Source organism: Odontomachus brunneus, unplaced genomic scaffold, assembly GCF_010583005.1.
Source record: "Odontomachus brunneus isolate Ranch 3 - 2012 unplaced genomic scaffold, Obru_v1 Obru_scaffold_042, whole genome shotgun sequence".
Lineage (NCBI taxonomy): Eukaryota > Metazoa > Arthropoda > Insecta > Hymenoptera > Formicidae > Odontomachus > Odontomachus brunneus.
This window is the reverse complement of record NW_022639492.1, coordinates 976106-994602: the sequence shown is the minus strand read 5'-3', so window position 1 is coordinate 994602 and position 18497 is coordinate 976106. Positions and strand designations below refer to the sequence as shown.

Genomic DNA, 18497 nt, shown 5'->3' with positions numbered 1-18497 from the left:
GGAGTATTTTAGAGATGTACTTAATCGATCGCAAATGTCGTTTTGTGGATATATCTGTTTATCTCGACGTATTTTGCAGGAATTTTTAGCATGCGTTTTCTCGCTTCTGACGTCATTAAAAAGAGATGGATGATGCGACTCCCCAGGAGCCTTAAGAAACTCATATATTTCTTACTTGAACCGACACCAAAGCGCTAAATCGCAGTAGGAGCTCGATGCATTGCTTGTGTCCTTTGTAGGAAGCCAAATCCAACGGAGTTTTTCCGCTATCCTCCTTGATGTTTATATTAGGGAACAACGGAAGTAGCAACTTCAAGATTTCGCTATGACCGTGATACGCCTAAAAACACATTTTGCAGATGAAACCGCGTCGTTTCGGATCTTCGAACGGGGTGAGAGAAGCTTACGTACTGCGAGATGTACTGGAGTGAGCGCCGGTGATGGCGCTTCCTGCTCGAACGGAAAGGAGCCATGCGCGGTGGGTAAATTGCCTGATTGTACAGGTGCCGACGATGACGACGATGACGACGATGTCGACGATGTCGACGACGTAGTCGACGAAGCGTGTAAAAGTGCCTCCAGCGCCGGTTGATTGCCGCCCGCTACGGCGTAGTGAATCGCAGTAAAACCGCGTTTATCGCATAAACGCGGGTCTGCCCGGTGCTGCAATAGGTACTGCACACACCTGTATGACCTAACCCAATTACGATAATTACGATCAATCATACAAATAACACGATCCGTCCAGGGCGTCCAGTAAATGTGCGATACTGACTGAGCACAAGAATCAGAAGGATTGGACGCCGCTGCGGCCAGATGCAACGGCGTGGCTCCGTTCACATCCTGGGCGTTCGAATCACTACCAAATCCCACCAAGGTGAAGACGCAAGGATAATGTCCTTGGTTCGCGGCGTGATGCAAAGCTAACCGGTTGTCGTTGTCGGCGAGGCGGAAGTTGGCACCGCTGGATAACAGCAGATCCAAACAGTCCACGGAACCCTGCGGAAGATGCATTACATCAATGACGTTCATCAACGAGAGAACGATGAACAATTGTTGCGGCGAATACGATCAAACAAGCGGGCGAGTTGATAAAGTACGTGTCATACCTTGAACGCTGCCAAATGCAAGGCCGTCCTACCGCCTATGTCTCGCGTATCGATTCGTCTGTCGACTTGTAGTAATTTTCTACAAACCTACGATATAATAGAGTGTAGATTAAGGTACCGAGCTATCGCTGCGATATCTCGTTGTCATATTGATAAATCCGACTCACCTCTATGTGTCCCGCCAAGCAGCTCAGGTGGAGAGCCGTCCGTTGTTGCGCGTTGCGCGCCGCCGGAGATGCGCCGCACTCCAGTAGAGTCGTAGTCAAACACTCATAACCAAACCTAGTGATATTTGTAGTTAACATATCTCACTCATTTCACTCGCTAGGAGACAACAAGGAACAAGTAACTATATTATATATATTTTATTCATTAGGATTTACCAGGCGGCGACATGTAAAGCTGAATTTCCATTCTTGTCCCTCGTGTCTGGAAAAGCGCCGGCGTCAAGCAGCGTCTTCGACCTCGTGAATCTGCCGTGAATCGCAGTCATGTGCAACGGCGTACGGCCGTCCTCCGACTGTACGTTTATCTTCAGTCCAGCTTGCACCAGCACCTCCAGACAATGAACACCGTGTGTACTAGCAGCAGCCACGTGCAGCGCGGTCTGCCCGCGATAATTGACGGCCTCTGTCGCAATGAAGAACGTATAACATTTATTTGAAGCTTCTGGTTTCACGGGACTTCCGGCTGACGATGTGAAATAGCCTTAAAATTAATGTAGCAAAAGCGCAAGAAAAAATAGATCGAAGAGGAAGGTTATATGTCGCGTTAATTTTAAAAGGCTTTTTATCAACCATCAAGAAAGAATATAATTTTTAGAACATTCAACAAATATCTAAAATATTCTTTTATACATATCTATTTGAAAATGGTACGCAAGAATGTTTGGTATGCATTTTCTTACTTCTGACATCATCAATTCAGTGTTCCACAGTAGTGAAATCAGAGGAACTTCGCCGAACAAGTCCAAATGCTGCAAGATCAGTAAACAAGAGCGAGAGAAAGAGAGAAAACGTACCTAAATTAACATCATTGGCAATCAGTTCCGTGACCGCGTGAGCATATCCGTTCAAACACGCAATATGCAACGCGGTGTTTCCATATACGTTCTTGGCTTCGATATCTGCACCAGCCTTGATCAAAGTGTGCATACACTCTACGTTACCAGAAGCGGCCGCTGCGTGCAACGGAGTATACAAATCTCGATCCTTCAACACGCAAATACAAAAGATATATACACACAGAGCATAGGCAGAGTAGAAGAGTTTGTTCTGAAAAAAGTGCTTCGTACTTTCACGTCCACGTCGGCGCCTTTGGCTATCAACACCTTTATTATCTCATCGTGGCCCCTATACGCCGCAAAGTGGAGAGGCCTGCGATCCTTCTTGTCAGAAGCATTTATCACACAACCGAGCTGAGCCAAGTACTCGGTCATCTCGAGATGTCCGTTGTACACGGCGTGATGAAGACACGTTCTTCCACCTCTGCGACAAGGAATAATTTAATAATATCTCGTGTTAATATGAATGTACAAATCATTCGCGATTTCAACTCGCAGATAATTTCATCATAAATTCACAATATAATAAATAATAAAACCCAACATGACAAATAATAAAAGAATGTGTATATATATATATATATATATATATATATATATATATGTATATACACATATATATATACACACATACCTGTCTGTAAGATTGAGATTTAATACATGTGGCAGTATGAGCTCTACACATTGCACGGCATTGTTCGCTGCTGCTACATGAAGAGGTGTTTGCCAACTGCGATCTCGAACATTCACATCTGCTTTGTATTTCAATAAAATATCTACTACATTATAATTGCCTGAGCAACAGGCTCTGTGCAGTGGGGTTAGCCACTTCTTATCTTTACTATTGACTGCTGCACCGTTTAACAGGAGAGTCTCTACGATAGCAGTGTTTCCCCTAAAATATAGACATCATGAGTGCTTTTGTAAAAAATCAGAGCCTCTTGCTAAATTTTAGAAGTATTTCAGAAGTATAGACCTATACGCTGCTGCATGTAAAAGGGAACGTTGTTCTTTGTCTTGCCAATTGATATCCTCTTGTTCCAGTAGCAACGCAAAAACCTCCTCCATATCACCAAGGAATATTGCTTGTAATAAAGGAGGCTGCAAGAGCATGTCCATTTAAAATTGATCATTTATATAAAAATAAATGAGAATATCCTATATTTTGACAGGATATTATAAAAAAAAACAAAATGAATATAAGTTTAACACATGTACTTTGAAGACAAGAAAAAGACAAAGGTCCTTATCCTGAACTCTCTCTCTTTTATCAATAAAAATGCCTCTAAATGTAGTTTATAAGCCTTCAGAATAGAGAGTTCAGAATACAGGCCAAAGGAAATAAAATGCGAGAAACGCAATGAAATTGAAGTAAAACAGTCTCTTGTAATTAAAACAAAAACCATCGAAGTGCAAGTTTGAGACAAGAGCCTGACCTAACCTAAACGGAGACTCGCGTGCACCGACGACGACGGCGGAGATTAGCACAGAAGATTCGCTTTGATTAGAAAAAAAAGAAACGCGACGTACCTCGTCGCGAAGTTCCTGCACGTTCATGTTGGCAAGTGTTCCGTGACTTTTTTTCAGATTTCAGTCGTTCTCACAAGAGCAGCATCGTTGCCTCACCGCGGATCGTCTGGAGAGCGAGTGTCACCGAGGACGATGAGTGAGTGAGTCACCGTGTTCCACGCGATCTCTCGGTTATGGCATCTCACTTTTCGGCTGCCGGTAGCCGGTCGAGCGAACAGACCCGGATCAGAATTGACCGCGGCTCGTCATGCCGAACGAATCGCTCTCGCACGGACGAGTTCTAAGGATACACGACATGCTGTGCACACATCTTATTGCTGTCTATTTATTAGTCATGCGTGGCCGACCCGCTACCTGACGCGCTGAGGCTCCACTTGAGCCGCCATCTTTGACTCGTGCTCTCGAACGAGAGTTTTGTAAACAACGCGAACTTCAGGAGGTCGATCATAAATTCTCTCCCCCAACGTGAACTCGTGAAAAGTGAAAAATCTAATCTTGAGGATACGTGGAAATGTTCACTTTTCGCGAGTTCACACTGAAAAGAAAGACTCACAATCGCCTCCCAGTATATTGGAAAATTATTCACTCTTCATGATCTCATACCAAGGAACAAAATTGCATGATTGGCTGCGTTCAGACAGCATAACTGATCAGTGAGCGGTCAGTGATTATTGGTCCTTACTGTTAGATCCCTAACTTTAGACTAATTACATTGACTAATTACTCAACCGTTGTGTAACCGTTGTGTCTTCTGAACGCACCCATTGATAAGACCCGATTCCCAAGTAGAACACAAAATCATTTTGATGTCAAGATGATATCATTTTGACATTATTGTCATGAAAATGGTATTGTTTAACGTCAAAATGACATCACTTTTATATCATTTGACTTATATATGACTTTGTGTTCTACCTGGATTTCACCAAAGTTCTTACACGTCGACTGAACATTAATCTGAATTTAAATCTTTGAAGACTAATTGACGTTGGTGAAATCGAACATAAATAAGATTGAGTTCACGCGAAAAGAAATGGATGAAGACGTCCAATTCAATGATGCTGGAATAAATAAAAAAACGTTATTCCATTCGAAAACGAACGAGAGAAATACGTAATATAACAAGAAAAACGCAAACATGATTTTAGCATTTATCAATCGAGCGGCTAAGCTTACATATTACGATTCTTTTGTTGCATGTGTATCTCCTCCATTCGTTTTCGGAGGGAGCCGCGTTTATAGGTGTGATCTTTTTAAAAACTTTCTGAACCGTTGTGCAGACTGGTGCAAAAGGTTAGAATGAAATAAAGAGTACTTATTGCATCAGTTCAGTAAGTTCTTCGCAAAAAAGAACAGTCAACTTCAACTTCAACCTCAATGTGTAGCTCCAGGCTTCTCTAGGAATTCAAAAAGAACAATCCTTTTGTCTAGCACTATTTCATTCGCGAGTTATCGATTTCTCGATCTCTCAGTTGCTCTCGATCTCTCGCACTGCGGAGGTCGAGATAACGTCATGATGAATGCCGCCAAAGTGCGCGAAATCATGTGCTAGCCGAAAGAGCACGAGTGTGAGTTCGTGTTTCCACAGAATCCACAATCCCTGCAGAAATAAATGCAACTTCGGTCAGTGATAAAGATACAGTGATTAAGATACGATTCTTTTAGCTCTAATCGTAAGTACGGAGTGAAGAAATCGTTGCTTATCGTCGCGTTTACCACTGCAATGTTTATTGTACGGTAAATTTTGATAATATCACAGATGAATTTCGATGCTATCTGCGATTGCGGAGGTAAAGTCAACGTTAACGACTGGCAATTGAACAGAAGCGGTCTATTTTATCATAAGGAAGTAGAAAATGTGCTTTTCCTGCAAACGGATTGTTCCTTCTCTCACATAGAAGTCAGCCTCTTCAATTGTGTCATGCCTGGTGCCACAGCTGTGATGAATCTTAAACATTTTATCAATTGCATGGAGTGAGAATAAATATTTTAATGTATTTTCATTCTTAATTGAAAAATTTTTGGAAAAACCATAAATAAATTTATATAACAAATATAAATATAAATTTATGTACAATAAATTTATATCAGATATACATGTATGTCAATCTTATAGGATGCACTTGAAGATATTAAGTAGACACGACAGACCTGTTACAATATCTGGAGTATGCAATGATCGTGATTATTTCTCTTTAAGAAAAATGGTCTGTGAATTTATTTTATATTTTCGTGAATATATGAACAGGTAAGTGAAAGACCATTTTATTAATGTATGATGTATCACTGATAAATGGCTTAATTAAATTTGATGTCAGCATAAGATGGAATCTTGCTGTATTAGAAGCAATAATACCTGAAATTAATAATGATGTGGATACTTTGTTTGACTCCATCAAGCGGTTCTTCAGTACGTTACGCAGCATTCCAGATTCTACTTTGCTTTATGCAGCTTCTAATATAGGTAACAAGGTAATTGAAATATATTATTCTTCTAGAAAAGTAAATAGAGTTATTTTGACTCATCAAGACATATCATTTTGTTTCAGTGTAAACAACCAGAATTTCATATGTATCATATGCATATAGAATTGAGATGGTTCTTTGTCACATTGATGTATGCAAAAACCATGTTGTACCAGTATTCAGTACACACACAGTTGGAAGAATTAGAAAATACTTTTACAATGATTATAAATGATTTGATATATTCAGCTTTGAAAGTATTCGAAAGAGTAAGTATGATCAAAAAACTTAGTGAATATGAACAAAGAACTATCATTTTATGATAGAAATGTGTTGTTTTATGTTTACTTAATCTTCACTTAGTTATCCTTGAATTGGACTATGGATCTTATGCAGAAAACACCATACAACTGTACATGTATACGAGAATTGTGGCTAATGCTTCAAATATTTATTGATAACTTGGAAGAAAGAATGAAAACCAAGGTAGCATTATAAATACTTAATCATTTCCTATAAAAGTCATCCCGTTCAAATGAAATGAGCAAATAATGTATTTTCAGGTATTTTGGGATCATGTGAACACTTGTATTGATAAAATATTAGATAAAAATCAGATTCAGGGAATGTCTTGGCACAGAACTGCAGATCCTTCTTTACCAGACTGTAAAAATTCCGAATTATTCTGCATCTGGATAATATATCATTTGTCTCTATTGTATGGATACAATAACAATGGTATATACTTACAATCTATGTCGTCAAGGGTAGTAGATGATACATTTCAGTAAAGATAAAACTGGAAAATCGTAGTAAATAAACGTTCATCAATTTACAGATTAGATCTAATTACGAGCAAATTGAAAAGATTCTCAGAATATATGTCTGTAAAGGTGGGAAGGATGGCGAGAGGGATGAACTTGATACCGAGCTAAAGATTATAATACCGTTATTACATGATCTCATTATTACTTGGTGGCAGCCGCGAATATCTCTTATATCCTACCTCTGGGATTGCTTCCATAAGAGATTGGACCAGCCGTTCCTGCAGCAGACTTCTGGACCTTGGGCTCTGTCCGTTGAAAAGTATGGAAGTAAATTGTGCAAATTTACAATCACAGTCGTCTGTGCGACACATATTATATTAAAATATATATATAACATGTTAAAAAATATAACATATATTAAATCTTCGTTTAGAAAAAGCGCTGCGGATATTCTGAAACAAATCAACGATAGAATTAATGGCAAATTTGAGCAGTCTAAAGAATCTAGCTACAGCATGTTTTTATATTTGTTAGGTAAGCTTGGCGAAAACTTCCTGCGCGCGTTGACTCTATGTTATAATGATCAATCTTACAGGTACTTTTTTAAAGAACTACAGCAAAACGGATGCGAAATATTGGAGTCAGGTCAAAGGTCGCGTGTACACGAAATTTTCGAAGAGCAAAGTTGGAGAATTTTCCGAGAGCGGCCTGTACAATTTCATATCCTTATTCATTACTTTAGCTATCACTGCCGACACTACCAATGTAGTAAGTCAAGATGCGCGAGTTACTGTTGATTGTGCATATCGAAGATTTTTATTAACATACATTTTAACGTTCTTCAGTGCTTAACAATGCTAGAACTCTTGCCGTCTACACACGAAGCAAATAATGAAAACAATAAAAAGTACAATCTGGTTTGGAAAGGAAAACTAGCCTGTCTGCTGTTGTTTAATGAAAAAAGATTATCTTTTAGTGCTATAGCTGGCCATTTTACAGAAACCGTGAGTTTTATTATCTACCTAAAAGTATACGTAAAAAATTGAGAAAGCCTTCATATATCTTGATTTGTTAGATCAACTTAATAAGTTGCCGTAAAGACGAAATATCTCGCTCCATGATGACAAATTTTGTCGACGTATTAAATAAGATCTTGTCCGGCAATGAAAAAATGGATCTGGGAGAACATAATTTCATCGGAGGCTGGATCGATCGTTATCTCTTGGAGTGCCCGAAAAATCGAATTGCTGTTTTACTCGAGATGCTCGCCAATGTTTTCGAGAAGTGTGTTATCTTGCAAGTGTCTTGTGACAATGGTTACTATATTTATTTTTATTTTTGCTAAGTACACGTGTCGACCAAAGATATACTCTTCATATTTATCGTAAATCTGATGCGGATGGATTATTCGAAACTCGTTTGCAGATGGTGCTAAGAAGATGTTAGATGCGCTGTGGTGTTTCGTTGCTTCTCGAGTTCGTCAGCTTGTTTTCGATCCTGTTCTCAGCGGTGATAATTATAAAGACATTTCCAAGCTAGCCGTCATATTCACGCTGGAGGCAGTCAGAGATCCAGCCACTGCCAAGAAGTATAAACATTCAGCCATGTCATTATTTCAACATTTCGCGGCATCAATATTCGTTAAGGATATAAGGTAAAAAATTGTCTATGTGATATAATTAGAGCATATCTGTACAAAGTAATATTACAATATATTATCGTTCCAGAATTACTCAATATTATTTAACGTCAATTCTCGAGAACAGCCATGCTGTGCAAAGCTTAAAGAAGGAAATTCCAAATTTCGATACCATTCTCATTCAAGTCTGTATTCCATGTATTTACGATATGCTATGTGCAGTTTGAAACGGTCGATTTATACAGTATGTTTTCTAGGCCTGGATAAAATGTTCCATCCTTGGCCACGGCGCAGACAAAGAGGAACTAAATATTTTACAGTGTTACATTATCGAACTTGATGAGATTAAAGAAGTATTTATATCGGACGATGATCTGCAAGAATTTCGGGATAGCAATGAGCCCATTTTGACATTCATAATATCGCTCATGAAAAGAGAGAATCTTTTAAAGGTACTGAAGGTCTCAATGACTCGAATACTGCTATCTTAGTGCGAAAGCAAATTTATACAACTGAAGAATTTCACAGTCTGAACTAGAGAGACTCCAACATAATGGAAAATGTAGAACATACTTTAAGAATCTAGAGAAATGGGTCCTGATACCCATAACGGAGGAAACAAAAGACTCGGAGGTCGCATTCTGGATCTACAGATGTCTCGGAACGCTGATACTCTGCATTTCACCGGCATTGTACACTAAAGTACGCGACTCGACATATCTAATTACAAATTTGCAATTTTTATCTTTTCAAAATCCTTTTTTTCGCAGAATTTACCGAACGACATGTTGAGAACGCTCATCAACAAAGTTATACTTGTACCTGAAAATTCCACACAGCTATACCTAAAGCAGTTGGGAAAGAGAATATTTTCCATGATAATACTCGGTCTAGAAAAATTGAACATTAAAGGTGATATATTACTGCAGGCGATGATGAGGGATATCTTCGATCAATATTTACCGATTTTAATAACCGAGGTTAATAACAGCGGCAATTTCAAAGTTTCCGATGTGCTATTAAAGTGTTTTAAGGAGGCAAAATGCGAATTTGTGCGCTCGATCTTCGAGATGCTGATGTCGAATTTTTATAATATATCGTCCGACAATGTTATGCACAAACACTCCAATTTGGTACGCATAATGACATCGTAATTATATTATAGTGCAGTATAATATAACAATATAATATAACAATGACGGCAAACACACATCTGTTGTATATATTCCCGCAGATAACTTGGCTTATTAAGACACTGCTTAAGGAAGAGAAAACGTATCCCAAATATATCGTAGAACACATCATTCAGATTTGTTCTTCGAACATCTTTGGCTGCTACATGAAGGTTCACGATCATCACCCACATAAGCTGTACACGATTGACTTCATCAGAGATGTAATTAAGAATTCGTACTATGAAGCAGATAAAATAATCAGGTGAACATCTCAAGATATTCTCAAAAGGAAACATTTCTCCGAACGCATTTATATGTTTAAAGGCTTCGTATTTTTCAGAGAGAAATTCCACACTGCCGTCTCGGCTATGATGCAGAAACACTTAACGCTAAATATGCAGCCTACATTCGAGCTTATACGATCAATTCTGCCGATAAAGAAAAGTATAATAATCGGTTTGTTCTCACAAATCGAAGCTATCGTATCGCAGGCCGAACAATATCATCGACATAACGCGATATCTTTGAGGTAAGATCCACAAGCATAAATCCTTTAAACGCAAAATAATTCCTGTTATATGTGTGCGCATACTTAACGTGATATTGACCAAAAATGATCGTACAATTCCAGGTTTATGTGGAATCAGTTGAAAAAACACATGCTGAGTATGGACAATAAATTGTGATAAGGTTACAAAATTTATTAATAAGCGCTAAATATCCTCAACAATGACAGTTTAGATTTCCTATAAGTTCTGACTGATAATTCAAGATACTATTTGGATTTAATGAGCATGCAACCATGTTCATATACAGAAACGTATATAAATTCATTTAGTATTGCGAGGTATAAGAAAAAAAAAAAAAATTACATATGTGTATATATCAGCAAAATAACATTAAATTTCATACATATAATACATAAAACACACTCCTCAATTACGAAATAGATATATAAAATGAGATTTAAATTATTGTCGCGTGTACGCCATAGAATTACTACAAAAACAATAATCAGCTGCGATATAAATCCACTTACATAATTGACGCGATCATTCTGTATAAGAAATATAAGAAAGTAGACTTGACGAACTGTCGAAAACCAACATACACGCCCAAACACACCTATATGTATACACCTATTCTCTCGCTACTTTCGATATGGATGCTTCGAGCGATGATGTTTTAACGATGTACTAGTCGTGCTGCCAGGAGGTGATCGTCATCCAATTAATTCGAGACGAGATATGGCATTGCGTACGGCATTGCGTAGACTTTGCTCCGCGTTGCCATTCAACAGCGATTCGAGTCTCTCGAAGTAACCGTCGATATTTTGTAATGTAGCGCCATTATGTGTCTCTGCAACAATGAAAAGTATTTTGTGCAATCGTAAATAAAAATGTCGAATCAAGACAGACGCTCGCCAGTATGACGCTCACCTGGGAGCGGTATGTTGGCGAAGCAGGTGGCCAGTTGCGACCGAAGAGTGTCCAAGTGACGTTGTAGAGCTTGGTTGGTCGTTCGCTGCTGGTATATCTCGGATTCCAACTCGTTCACAGCGGTGTGCAGAGTGTCGACGTGTAGCTGGAGAACCGCGTTGTGACTCTCGTAGTCGGATGTGACTTTCCGCAACTGTCTCAATTCAGCTTCACAAGCTGCGCAAACGCGACATATTCGTGTTAATATTTTTCAATTCGGCTAACTATATAATTAAGATTTTTGCCTTCTCACCGCAGAACTCTTGACTGATGATGTCAGAAGTGAGAAAATATACAATAAAAATGAAAATTCTTGCAAAGTATGTTAAAAGTGAGAGATATATCCATAAAATGACACTTGAAATTGATCAGGAGTATCTCTAATAATGCTCTAATAATCAATAAATTATCGTTAACGTATTTTACAAGAAATTTTAATATATTTCCTCACTTCTAACATAAATCAAGATGGCCGCGACGAATTAAGAACTTTAAAATACCTTATTATTATTTGATTTCAGTCACACAATTCGCAATTTTTTACCTTTATTATGATCCAGAAATTCTTCTGTAAAAATAGGGATGTCAAAACCCGTGAAATCATTGTCCTTGTCTTGTTGTACATCCTGGAAAAGATAGCTTCCATTAACAATACTATTTTGTTGCAACGATCAATTTTAAGGCTCCTGGCCTCTTGTATTGTCTATCTCTTTTTAATGACGTCAAAAGCGAGAAAATGCATGCTAAAATCCTTATGAAATACATTGAAATAAAAATATATATCCATAAAGACTTGCAATCGATCAAACAAATTTGTAAGATATTCCGTGCACTTCCCTCTAACAATCAATAATTTTGCAATCAATAATTGCTCTAACAATCAATAATTTGTCGTAAATTAACGTGACATACGATTCATCTTAACCTATTTCTTCGCCTATTTCTATTCAGATTAATTTACAATAAATTATTGATTGTTAGAACAAAAAGGGAGTGCACGGAATATCTTATAAATTTGTTTAATCGATTGCAAATGTTACTTAATAGATATATATTTTTATTTCAACGTATTTCGCAAGAATTTTTGGCATGCATTTTCTCGCTTCTAACGTCATTAAAAAGAGATAGACAATGCGAGAAGCCAGGAGCCTTAAGTGTATGACAACAATATGATCGTACGTTTGACTCGGCGTTTACGGCAGTGCCGTTCCTTTCTTTCTTATTCTCGTTTTGCTTTTCCGTCTGTTTCTCAGTGAACAGACGATACGCTTCCGTTTGCTTGTAGTCGCTAATTTCACGATTGTAACGTTCCTTGTCTTGCTCGGCAGCGTCTAAATATTGCTGTAACATTCGTTGTTCCTTTAACTGTAGTTTAACGGGACGCAATTGGATATCACGAAAAGCAACAAACCTGCTTCTGATCAGATGGTAACGTGCTCCATTCCGAAGCCAGGAGCTTTGTGATCTCTGTGAAAGAAAGATTGGGATTCTCGTTTCGGACCTTCTCCCTCCGATCATTTAAAAACCTGTTTATCACGCTCGATTAAAGACATCACGTATATTTCGATGTACACATAAAAGTATTTTTGTCTCATTACCGAAAATAACCCGTAAGTGGTTGCTTCGGGGCAGTGGCATCTCTTGGAGTCTTTTTCCGTTTCTTTGCCCTACTCGTTGCATTGCTATTGCCAGTAGTGTTTTTCTTTGCACTATTGTCAGATACCAGGTCTGGCGCCTTGTCTTCTAGGCTTACTGGAGATTTGTCTAATGGAAAAAGTAAACATATATATTTATTTATTTCAGCTTACATTACCAGGAAAGGACTTGGCTTATAATTTTTCTACCTCACACACTCATCTGTAATCTACAGTCACCTTTACATTATCTCTTATCCTAATTACTATCTTAAGCTACACCTTTGCCTTAGTTTTTATATCCTTACACATTTAACTTTTAACCTTTAAAAAAGTAAACATAATTTTGTTAGTTAATGCTAACACGCAAACAGGTAGGATGCAAATTGAATTGACTCAGATAGGCAAACTTGCAGAAATAGATTTTGTGCAATGTTTGTTGTAAATGTCGTCGGCAGTTTATCAGTAGAAATGCAGATAAAATCTACTAACAGAATATGACGATAAGTACCATCTAAATGGAATATACTACAGATCCTGCTTAACTTTTACTGCCAATCTATCACCAAGTTACATCAATAGCAGACTCTATCGACAAAATACAAACTTAATGCTAACATATGGCTATAAGTTTATATTCTATTGTTGAACTGTTTATATATTAGTTTTCTTCTCTTTTCTCCACCGAACTCTGACTGTATATATATCTCTTTTAAGTTCAGTAAACACACAGTAGTTCAGCAATAAAGAACAGACCTTGTAGATTTATCATATTCTGCTTGAATTTGCTGTCAATCTACCGTTATATTTTGCTCATAAGTACACTTACTGGCGTGTTCCTCTGTCTCTCCGTTGTAAGCAGGCTGCTCAACCGTGCCATTGCTCTCTGGTACGTCATTTACCGGCGTGGTCTCGCTCATTTTCCACGACGTATAACGTTACCGACGTTACGGACTCGTAATTAAAAATTACGTCAGTGATCTCGGGCGACGCAGCCGTTCTATATTTACAATAGAAATCAAACTTTTCACGTGGCCTGCGACAAGGTGAAAAAGATCGTTCGGATTTGAGAATTTGCGCGCTCGTTCGTAATTCGCAAATTGGAATTCTTGGAGAGTACGTACCATAAAAACTGCTAGGAAAAAATATATTATGTAGTAAACTGTACATTAACATTTGGCCGATTATACGTCACGGTGAGGTTAGATCAAATTGGCCTGCGCCACTAATTATCGTCTCGGTCTCATGAACAATACGGCACAACAATGTTATGTGCTCAGATCTCGTGTTGCGTGCAGTCGCATTTTTCTAACACTGAAGCACTTTGATCACAGGCGGAGTACGATGAAACTCGTAAAATATACAACAAATAAATCTGACGCGGCATGCGAAAACATGAGGTCCGTTCTTTTCACCTGCACTAATGCAATAAGTTAGAATGAGACAAATATATTTTGTTTCGCTTGGTTTCACTCTAACTTATTGCACCAATTCAGTTTAGCTAAAAAGAACAGAGAACTTTTAATAAACGATGTGAGGCAAAAGTCGCAGTTAACTGACTTGTCAAATTTTAATTTCGACTCCTCTAATCCTCTAATCTTCAATATTCGATACAGGCTTAACAGTAATTCCGTGTGAAGGCCTTAAAGACCGTCCATAATATAGATGTAAGAAGTAATGGATGTGGAAGTAAAATATAGATATAAAAAGTAACCCTGATGGAAATATTTTAATTAAAATTTTTTTCAACTTTATTACCTCCCTTTTTATTAAAATTCATTAAATTTATAAAATCCATTAAGATTCATTAAAATTCATAAAATATAATTTATTGTTATATAACAATAAAATTAATTTTATGAATTTTAATAAATCTTAATAAATTTTACGAATTTTTATGAATCTTGAAAAATGAGTTTTCCTGAATTTTTATGAATTTTAATTAATCTTGAAGAATCTTAATGAATTTGAATGAAAAGGAATCAATTGGGAGAGATTTCAGTAAATATTTCAATAAAATATTCTCAGGAAAGAGCAAGAAATTGGATAATCATAATCAAGTGTGAGAAAAATAATCAATTATAACTGTTAATTTCTTACCTTTACTTCTTAGGATGCAAACCCATCTAGCGGAATAGCGGAGCGCGGGACGAGAGCGGAACCAATCACGCGCGTTCCACAGCAATCACAAGCGTTTTCACTCGTGATTGCTTTCGCTCATGATTGGTTCCGCGTTCCGCTACATGGGTTTACACCTTTAAAGTGCCTTTACATGGGAGCATCGAGCGTCGAGCGTTAAAGCGGTAGCCAATCAACGTGCCACTTTCCGCAAGAACTACAAATATACTTTTGGAACTTGATACGTTGATTGGCTAACGCTTTAACGCTCGACGCTGGAACGCTCCCATGTATTGGCACCTTTACAGCTTGCTCCTCGAACATATCCATTATAAACCAAGCCTTATTGCTTTTGTGGATGGGCCCGTAGAAGGGAGAGGAAAGTAGAGTGAAGAGAGAGGAAGAAATACTATTTGCATCTCACTCACTCGGATTCCTAACCTAGGAATTGACGTGTCAAAATGTTTGTATGTTAGTGACAGCAGCGAGATTATTTCTCCTAAAATCTTTTTACGCTTTTACCGTGATGATAAACCACAAAGATGAATAGCTTAGGTTTAAGCTTGATTTTTAGAATGGGCTGTATTTGTGCTAAAGAGACTGTTACAGTAAACTCGAGAAAGTATACCATCCGCGAACATCTTGGAGAAGGGCAAGTTTGTCAAACAAATGAATTATCAGTTATTCCATAAATAATTTCGCATTTGTAACTTTAAATTTGAATGTAAACCTCTTCCTCCAGTGGATTTAGCACAGTACTTTTGGCGGAAGATGCCGTGACGCACAAGAAATATGCTATTAAGAAAATCATCTGTCATGGACCAGAGGATCAGCAACTGGCGATAAAAGAAGTGGAATATTACAGCCTGATAAAGCATCCTAACGTTATAAAATGCATAGATTCGGCTCGTGAGGGCGCAGCTGATCCAATTGTTAATACAACAAGTGAAGTGTTAATTGTTTTACCGTATTATCACGTAAGTTGGCATAGTTCTTCAATAAGAATATTTTATATGACCTGAAAAGATCATTAGTACTATTGTGATTTCAGAGAGGAACACTAGCGGATGAATTAGAACTACGAGCAAAGGATAACGATTACATGAGCCCTATAGATATACTAAATATTTTTCTACAAATTTGTGAAGGTGTGAAAGCATTTCACGAGGCTAAGCCTGAACCTCTTGCACATAGAGATCTAAAAACTGCAAATATAGTACTTAGTGATGATGGGGCACCTGTAATTATGGACCTGGGTAGATTATACTCTATTATTTCCTTAATATTCAGCTCAACATACAGGCTTTCTTATCACCAAACCCTAATAACTATATAGGTTCAGTAACAACTGCCAGAGTTCAAGTGTGTGGTACACAAGCTGCACGAACTTTGCAAGACTTAGCAGCTGAGAGGTGCTCTATGCCGTATAAGGCACCAGAATTATTCAACGTTGAAAGTTATTGTATGGTTGATGAACGGACAGATATCTGGGTGAGCAGCAGTAATAAGATCGATCTTATCGTTCAGACACAAATGACTTAATTATTGGATTTAATTATAGAGTGCCTTTTTTTCAGTCGTTGGGTTGTATATTATATGCACTGTGTTACTTCAAATCCCCTTTTGATACAGTTTATGAGCGAGGTGACAGTGTAGCTCTCGCTGTGATGAGTGCTCATGTGACATTTCCAGAAGGTACTCCGTATAATGAGGTTGTAATGTATTGTTTATTGTGCTTTGTATGCTACATTTGCATAATACCAGTTACTGGATCTAATATATCATGTATTTTTGCTTCACAGGATATGCAGAACTTGATCCTCTCAATGCTGAAGGTCAATTCCATGGAACGTCCATATATATACAGTGTAATAGAGAGTGTACATGATACAATAATTAAATTGGAAAATAGAGCATAATTATTGAAGACATCATGGTGTACAGTTCTGCGATAATTTATAGCAAGCAGTATATAAGAGGAAAAAGTGACAACATATGAAAGAGACGCTGAAACATCAGATATAAATATCTTATTTAAATGATCAATGAGTGCAGTTATTGAATCTTAGAAATCTGTACGGAAGGATATCTTAGATTAAAGTAGGATGTTGCATTTGTGAAAGAAAGTTGTTTCCAATTTTACTGGATTGAAAGATAAATTACAGAATCACAATTAAATATTTGCAAGAGCACTGAAAATACTAAGGTACATTCCTTGTATAATCATCAAATTGTATAAAAAGAATAAGTAAAAACGATATTTTATAATATATATATACACATCTATTGCATATATTAAATCTATTACTTTTATATTTAAGAGTTTCTCGCGCAAGCTGCTATTTTCGTAATACGACTTAATGTTAGGTTTAAGTCACATAACCTTTATTTTCCAATTTTACACTTCAACAAGTAAAACATTTTCAAAGCGATTCAAATAAAGTATATGCATATATTTAAGATATAATCATTGGTAATTATATATTTTAGAGTCCTCACCTCCGATTTGACTGAAAAACTCGTGTATTTTCACGCGTAAAAACCAAGTATGAAAGTTAAAATCGTCGTTCTGCCCCGCAATGCAAGATATTAATCGTTAAACTTGACGGATATGATAGGTTATGAAACCTGTCATAGCGACGAAATGCAATGATACGATCACATGCTCCGTGGCCATACGCATGCAAAAATGCGTGCATTTAAAATGTATGTGTACTTATATATCACTTGTTGAGTTATATATCATGACCTCAATATAATGCAGAAAAATACATTGGTCAGATGCTGTTTATAGCCATCACTACCTCGGTTTTTTTTTTTTTTTTTATTATAGTACATTGCCATTAAGTACTAACTTATTTAGCTTATAGCATGTTCGACTGGCTTTGGGTTAATTGTTCCGAGAGCGATTAATGACGTCATAAGTCTCTACTAGCCAATCATAAAGCTTAGAAGTACTTGTTCGACCAATAAACGTAGGCTGAATAATCCAGAGTGGGTTAACTCATAGCGAATTCGGTAGCTTGCATTAGTGCGCACTGAGTGTGCATTAAGGCTTGTTTACAGTATATTCTTATATTTAAGATCGTGTCTTAAATACATATTAAAAACATTTTAACTAATAAAATGATTCGTACGGATGTTATACATATCATATTATGGTTAAAAATATTTGAGAATTTATTTGAGAATTATTTAAGACAATCTTTAAATATAATAACATACTATGAACAAGCCTTAGTGCGCACTCAGTGCACACTAGTGCAAGCAACCGAATTCGCTATCAGAGCCAGTCGAACATGCTAGGACCAACATGCTTTAGGACCTTAACTTAGTTTCCGCCCGCAAATGTTAGATGGCAATGCAAACAGTTCTAGTAGTCATTACTAACGAAACAGGTAGTTTGTGATTAATTTCGACATTTCTCGATAACATTCAGTCAGCATACACAATTATTTTCCTAAACAACAATTTCTTTTGCTTTGTGAAAAATGGAACGCGATAAAGTGTTTTTTCGA

General features: G+C 37.3%; 4 protein-coding genes across 6 annotated transcripts in view; 2 read left to right on the top strand and 2 right to left on the bottom strand.

Annotated features, from left to right (window-relative positions):
- The window catches only part of LOC116844531 (serine/threonine-protein phosphatase 6 regulatory ankyrin repeat subunit A-like), a gene marked incomplete at its 3' end in the record, with an annotated part of 10826 nt that extends 6577 nt beyond the window's left edge, over nucleotides 1–4249 (bottom strand). Inside the window, exons 1-11 of the mRNA XM_032816167.1 lie at nucleotides 3703–4249; nucleotides 3149–3273; nucleotides 2807–3067; nucleotides 2404–2596; nucleotides 2131–2320; nucleotides 1493–1739; nucleotides 1277–1391; nucleotides 1110–1196; nucleotides 776–999; nucleotides 412–685; nucleotides 176–340 (exon numbers count right to left, since the gene is read on the bottom strand). Of these exons, the coding sequence (XP_032672058.1) occupies nucleotides 176–340; nucleotides 412–685; nucleotides 776–999; nucleotides 1110–1196; nucleotides 1277–1391; nucleotides 1493–1739; nucleotides 2131–2320; nucleotides 2404–2596; nucleotides 2807–3067; nucleotides 3149–3273; nucleotides 3703–3729 (1908 nt within the window). The remainder of the gene's footprint in view (nucleotides 1–175; nucleotides 341–411; nucleotides 686–775; nucleotides 1000–1109; nucleotides 1197–1276; nucleotides 1392–1492; nucleotides 1740–2130; nucleotides 2321–2403; nucleotides 2597–2806; nucleotides 3068–3148; nucleotides 3274–3702) is intronic.
- Nucleotides 4250–5183: 934 nt separating this feature from the next.
- Nucleotides 5184–10837, top strand: LOC116844533 (protein MMS22-like). Its single transcript, XM_032816170.1, has 20 exons — nucleotides 5184–5375; nucleotides 5462–5676; nucleotides 5819–5950; nucleotides 6021–6174; nucleotides 6252–6437; nucleotides 6532–6654; nucleotides 6732–6935; nucleotides 7007–7254; nucleotides 7369–7469; nucleotides 7531–7703; nucleotides 7781–7939; nucleotides 8011–8251; nucleotides 8361–8589; nucleotides 8663–8759; nucleotides 8832–9026; nucleotides 9103–9276; nucleotides 9345–9707; nucleotides 9809–10011; nucleotides 10090–10278; nucleotides 10381–10837. Exons 2-20 carry the CDS (start codon nucleotides 5462–5464, stop codon nucleotides 10433–10435), a joined length of 3441 nt encoding a protein of 1146 aa, XP_032672061.1. The 5' UTR covers nucleotides 5184–5375; the 3' UTR covers nucleotides 10436–10837.
- On the bottom strand, nucleotides 10430–14519 carry LOC116844534 (high mobility group protein 20A-like). 2 transcript variants are annotated; one of them, XM_032816171.1, is made up of 8 exons: nucleotides 13986–14519; nucleotides 13691–13897; nucleotides 12826–12991; nucleotides 12639–12753; nucleotides 12407–12568; nucleotides 11772–11853; nucleotides 11189–11404; nucleotides 10430–11108 (listed from the first exon to the last, which is right to left on the bottom strand). In XM_032816171.1, the coding sequence occupies exons 2-8, from the start codon at nucleotides 13779–13781 to the stop codon at nucleotides 10972–10974; spliced, it is 969 nt and encodes a 322-aa protein (XP_032672062.1). In that variant the 5' UTR covers nucleotides 13782–13897; nucleotides 13986–14519; the 3' UTR covers nucleotides 10430–10971. The 2 variants fall into 2 exon arrangements, with proteins under 2 accessions (XP_032672062.1, XP_032672064.1); XM_032816173.1 differs by having other exon boundaries at nucleotides 13691–13861.
- Nucleotides 14520–15385: 866 nt separating this feature from the next.
- On the top strand, nucleotides 15386–17253 carry LOC116844554 (serine/threonine-protein kinase 16). 2 transcript variants are annotated; one of them, XM_032816221.1, is made up of 6 exons: nucleotides 15386–15631; nucleotides 15722–15956; nucleotides 16031–16235; nucleotides 16316–16470; nucleotides 16557–16674; nucleotides 16782–17253. In XM_032816221.1, exons 1-6 carry the CDS (start codon nucleotides 15522–15524, stop codon nucleotides 16865–16867), a joined length of 909 nt encoding a protein of 302 aa, XP_032672112.1. In that variant the 5' UTR covers nucleotides 15386–15521; the 3' UTR covers nucleotides 16868–17253. The 2 variants fall into 2 exon arrangements, with proteins under 2 accessions (XP_032672112.1, XP_032672111.1); XM_032816220.1 differs by having other exon boundaries at nucleotides 16557–16691.
- Nucleotides 17254–18497: the final 1244 nt, after the last annotated feature.

Coding starts and splice junctions, on each gene's coding strand:
- LOC116844533 (XM_032816170.1), top strand. CDS start 5,462: ATGAATTTCGATGCTATCTGCGATTGCGGAGGTAAAGTCAACGTTAAC. Junction 6,655..6,731: donor AAGAAAGAATGAAAACCAAG/GTAGCATTATAA, acceptor ATGTATTTTCAG/GTATTTTGGGATCATGTGAA. Junction 7,704..7,780: donor CTGCCGACACTACCAATGTA/GTAAGTCAAGAT, acceptor AACGTTCTTCAG/TGCTTAACAATGCTAGAACT.
- LOC116844534 (XM_032816171.1), bottom strand. CDS start 13,781: ATGAGCGAGACCACGCCGGTAAATGACGTACCAGAGAGCAATGGCACG. Junction 12,992..13,690: donor AGAGACAGAGGAACACGCCA/GTAAGTGTACTT, acceptor TTTTTCCATTAG/ACAAATCTCCAGTAAGCCTA. Junction 11,405..11,771: donor ATTTCTGGATCATAATAAAG/GTAAAAAATTGC, acceptor GCGTTTGCGCAG/CTTGTGAAGCTGAATTGAGA.
- LOC116844554 (XM_032816220.1), top strand. CDS start 15,522: ATGAATAGCTTAGGTTTAAGCTTGATTTTTAGAATGGGCTGTATTTGT. Junction 15,957..16,030: donor TTGTTTTACCGTATTATCAC/GTAAGTTGGCAT, acceptor TTGTGATTTCAG/AGAGGAACACTAGCGGATGA. Junction 16,692..16,781: donor AAGGTACTCCGTATAATGAG/GTTGTAATGTAT, acceptor TTTGCTTCACAG/GATATGCAGAACTTGATCCT.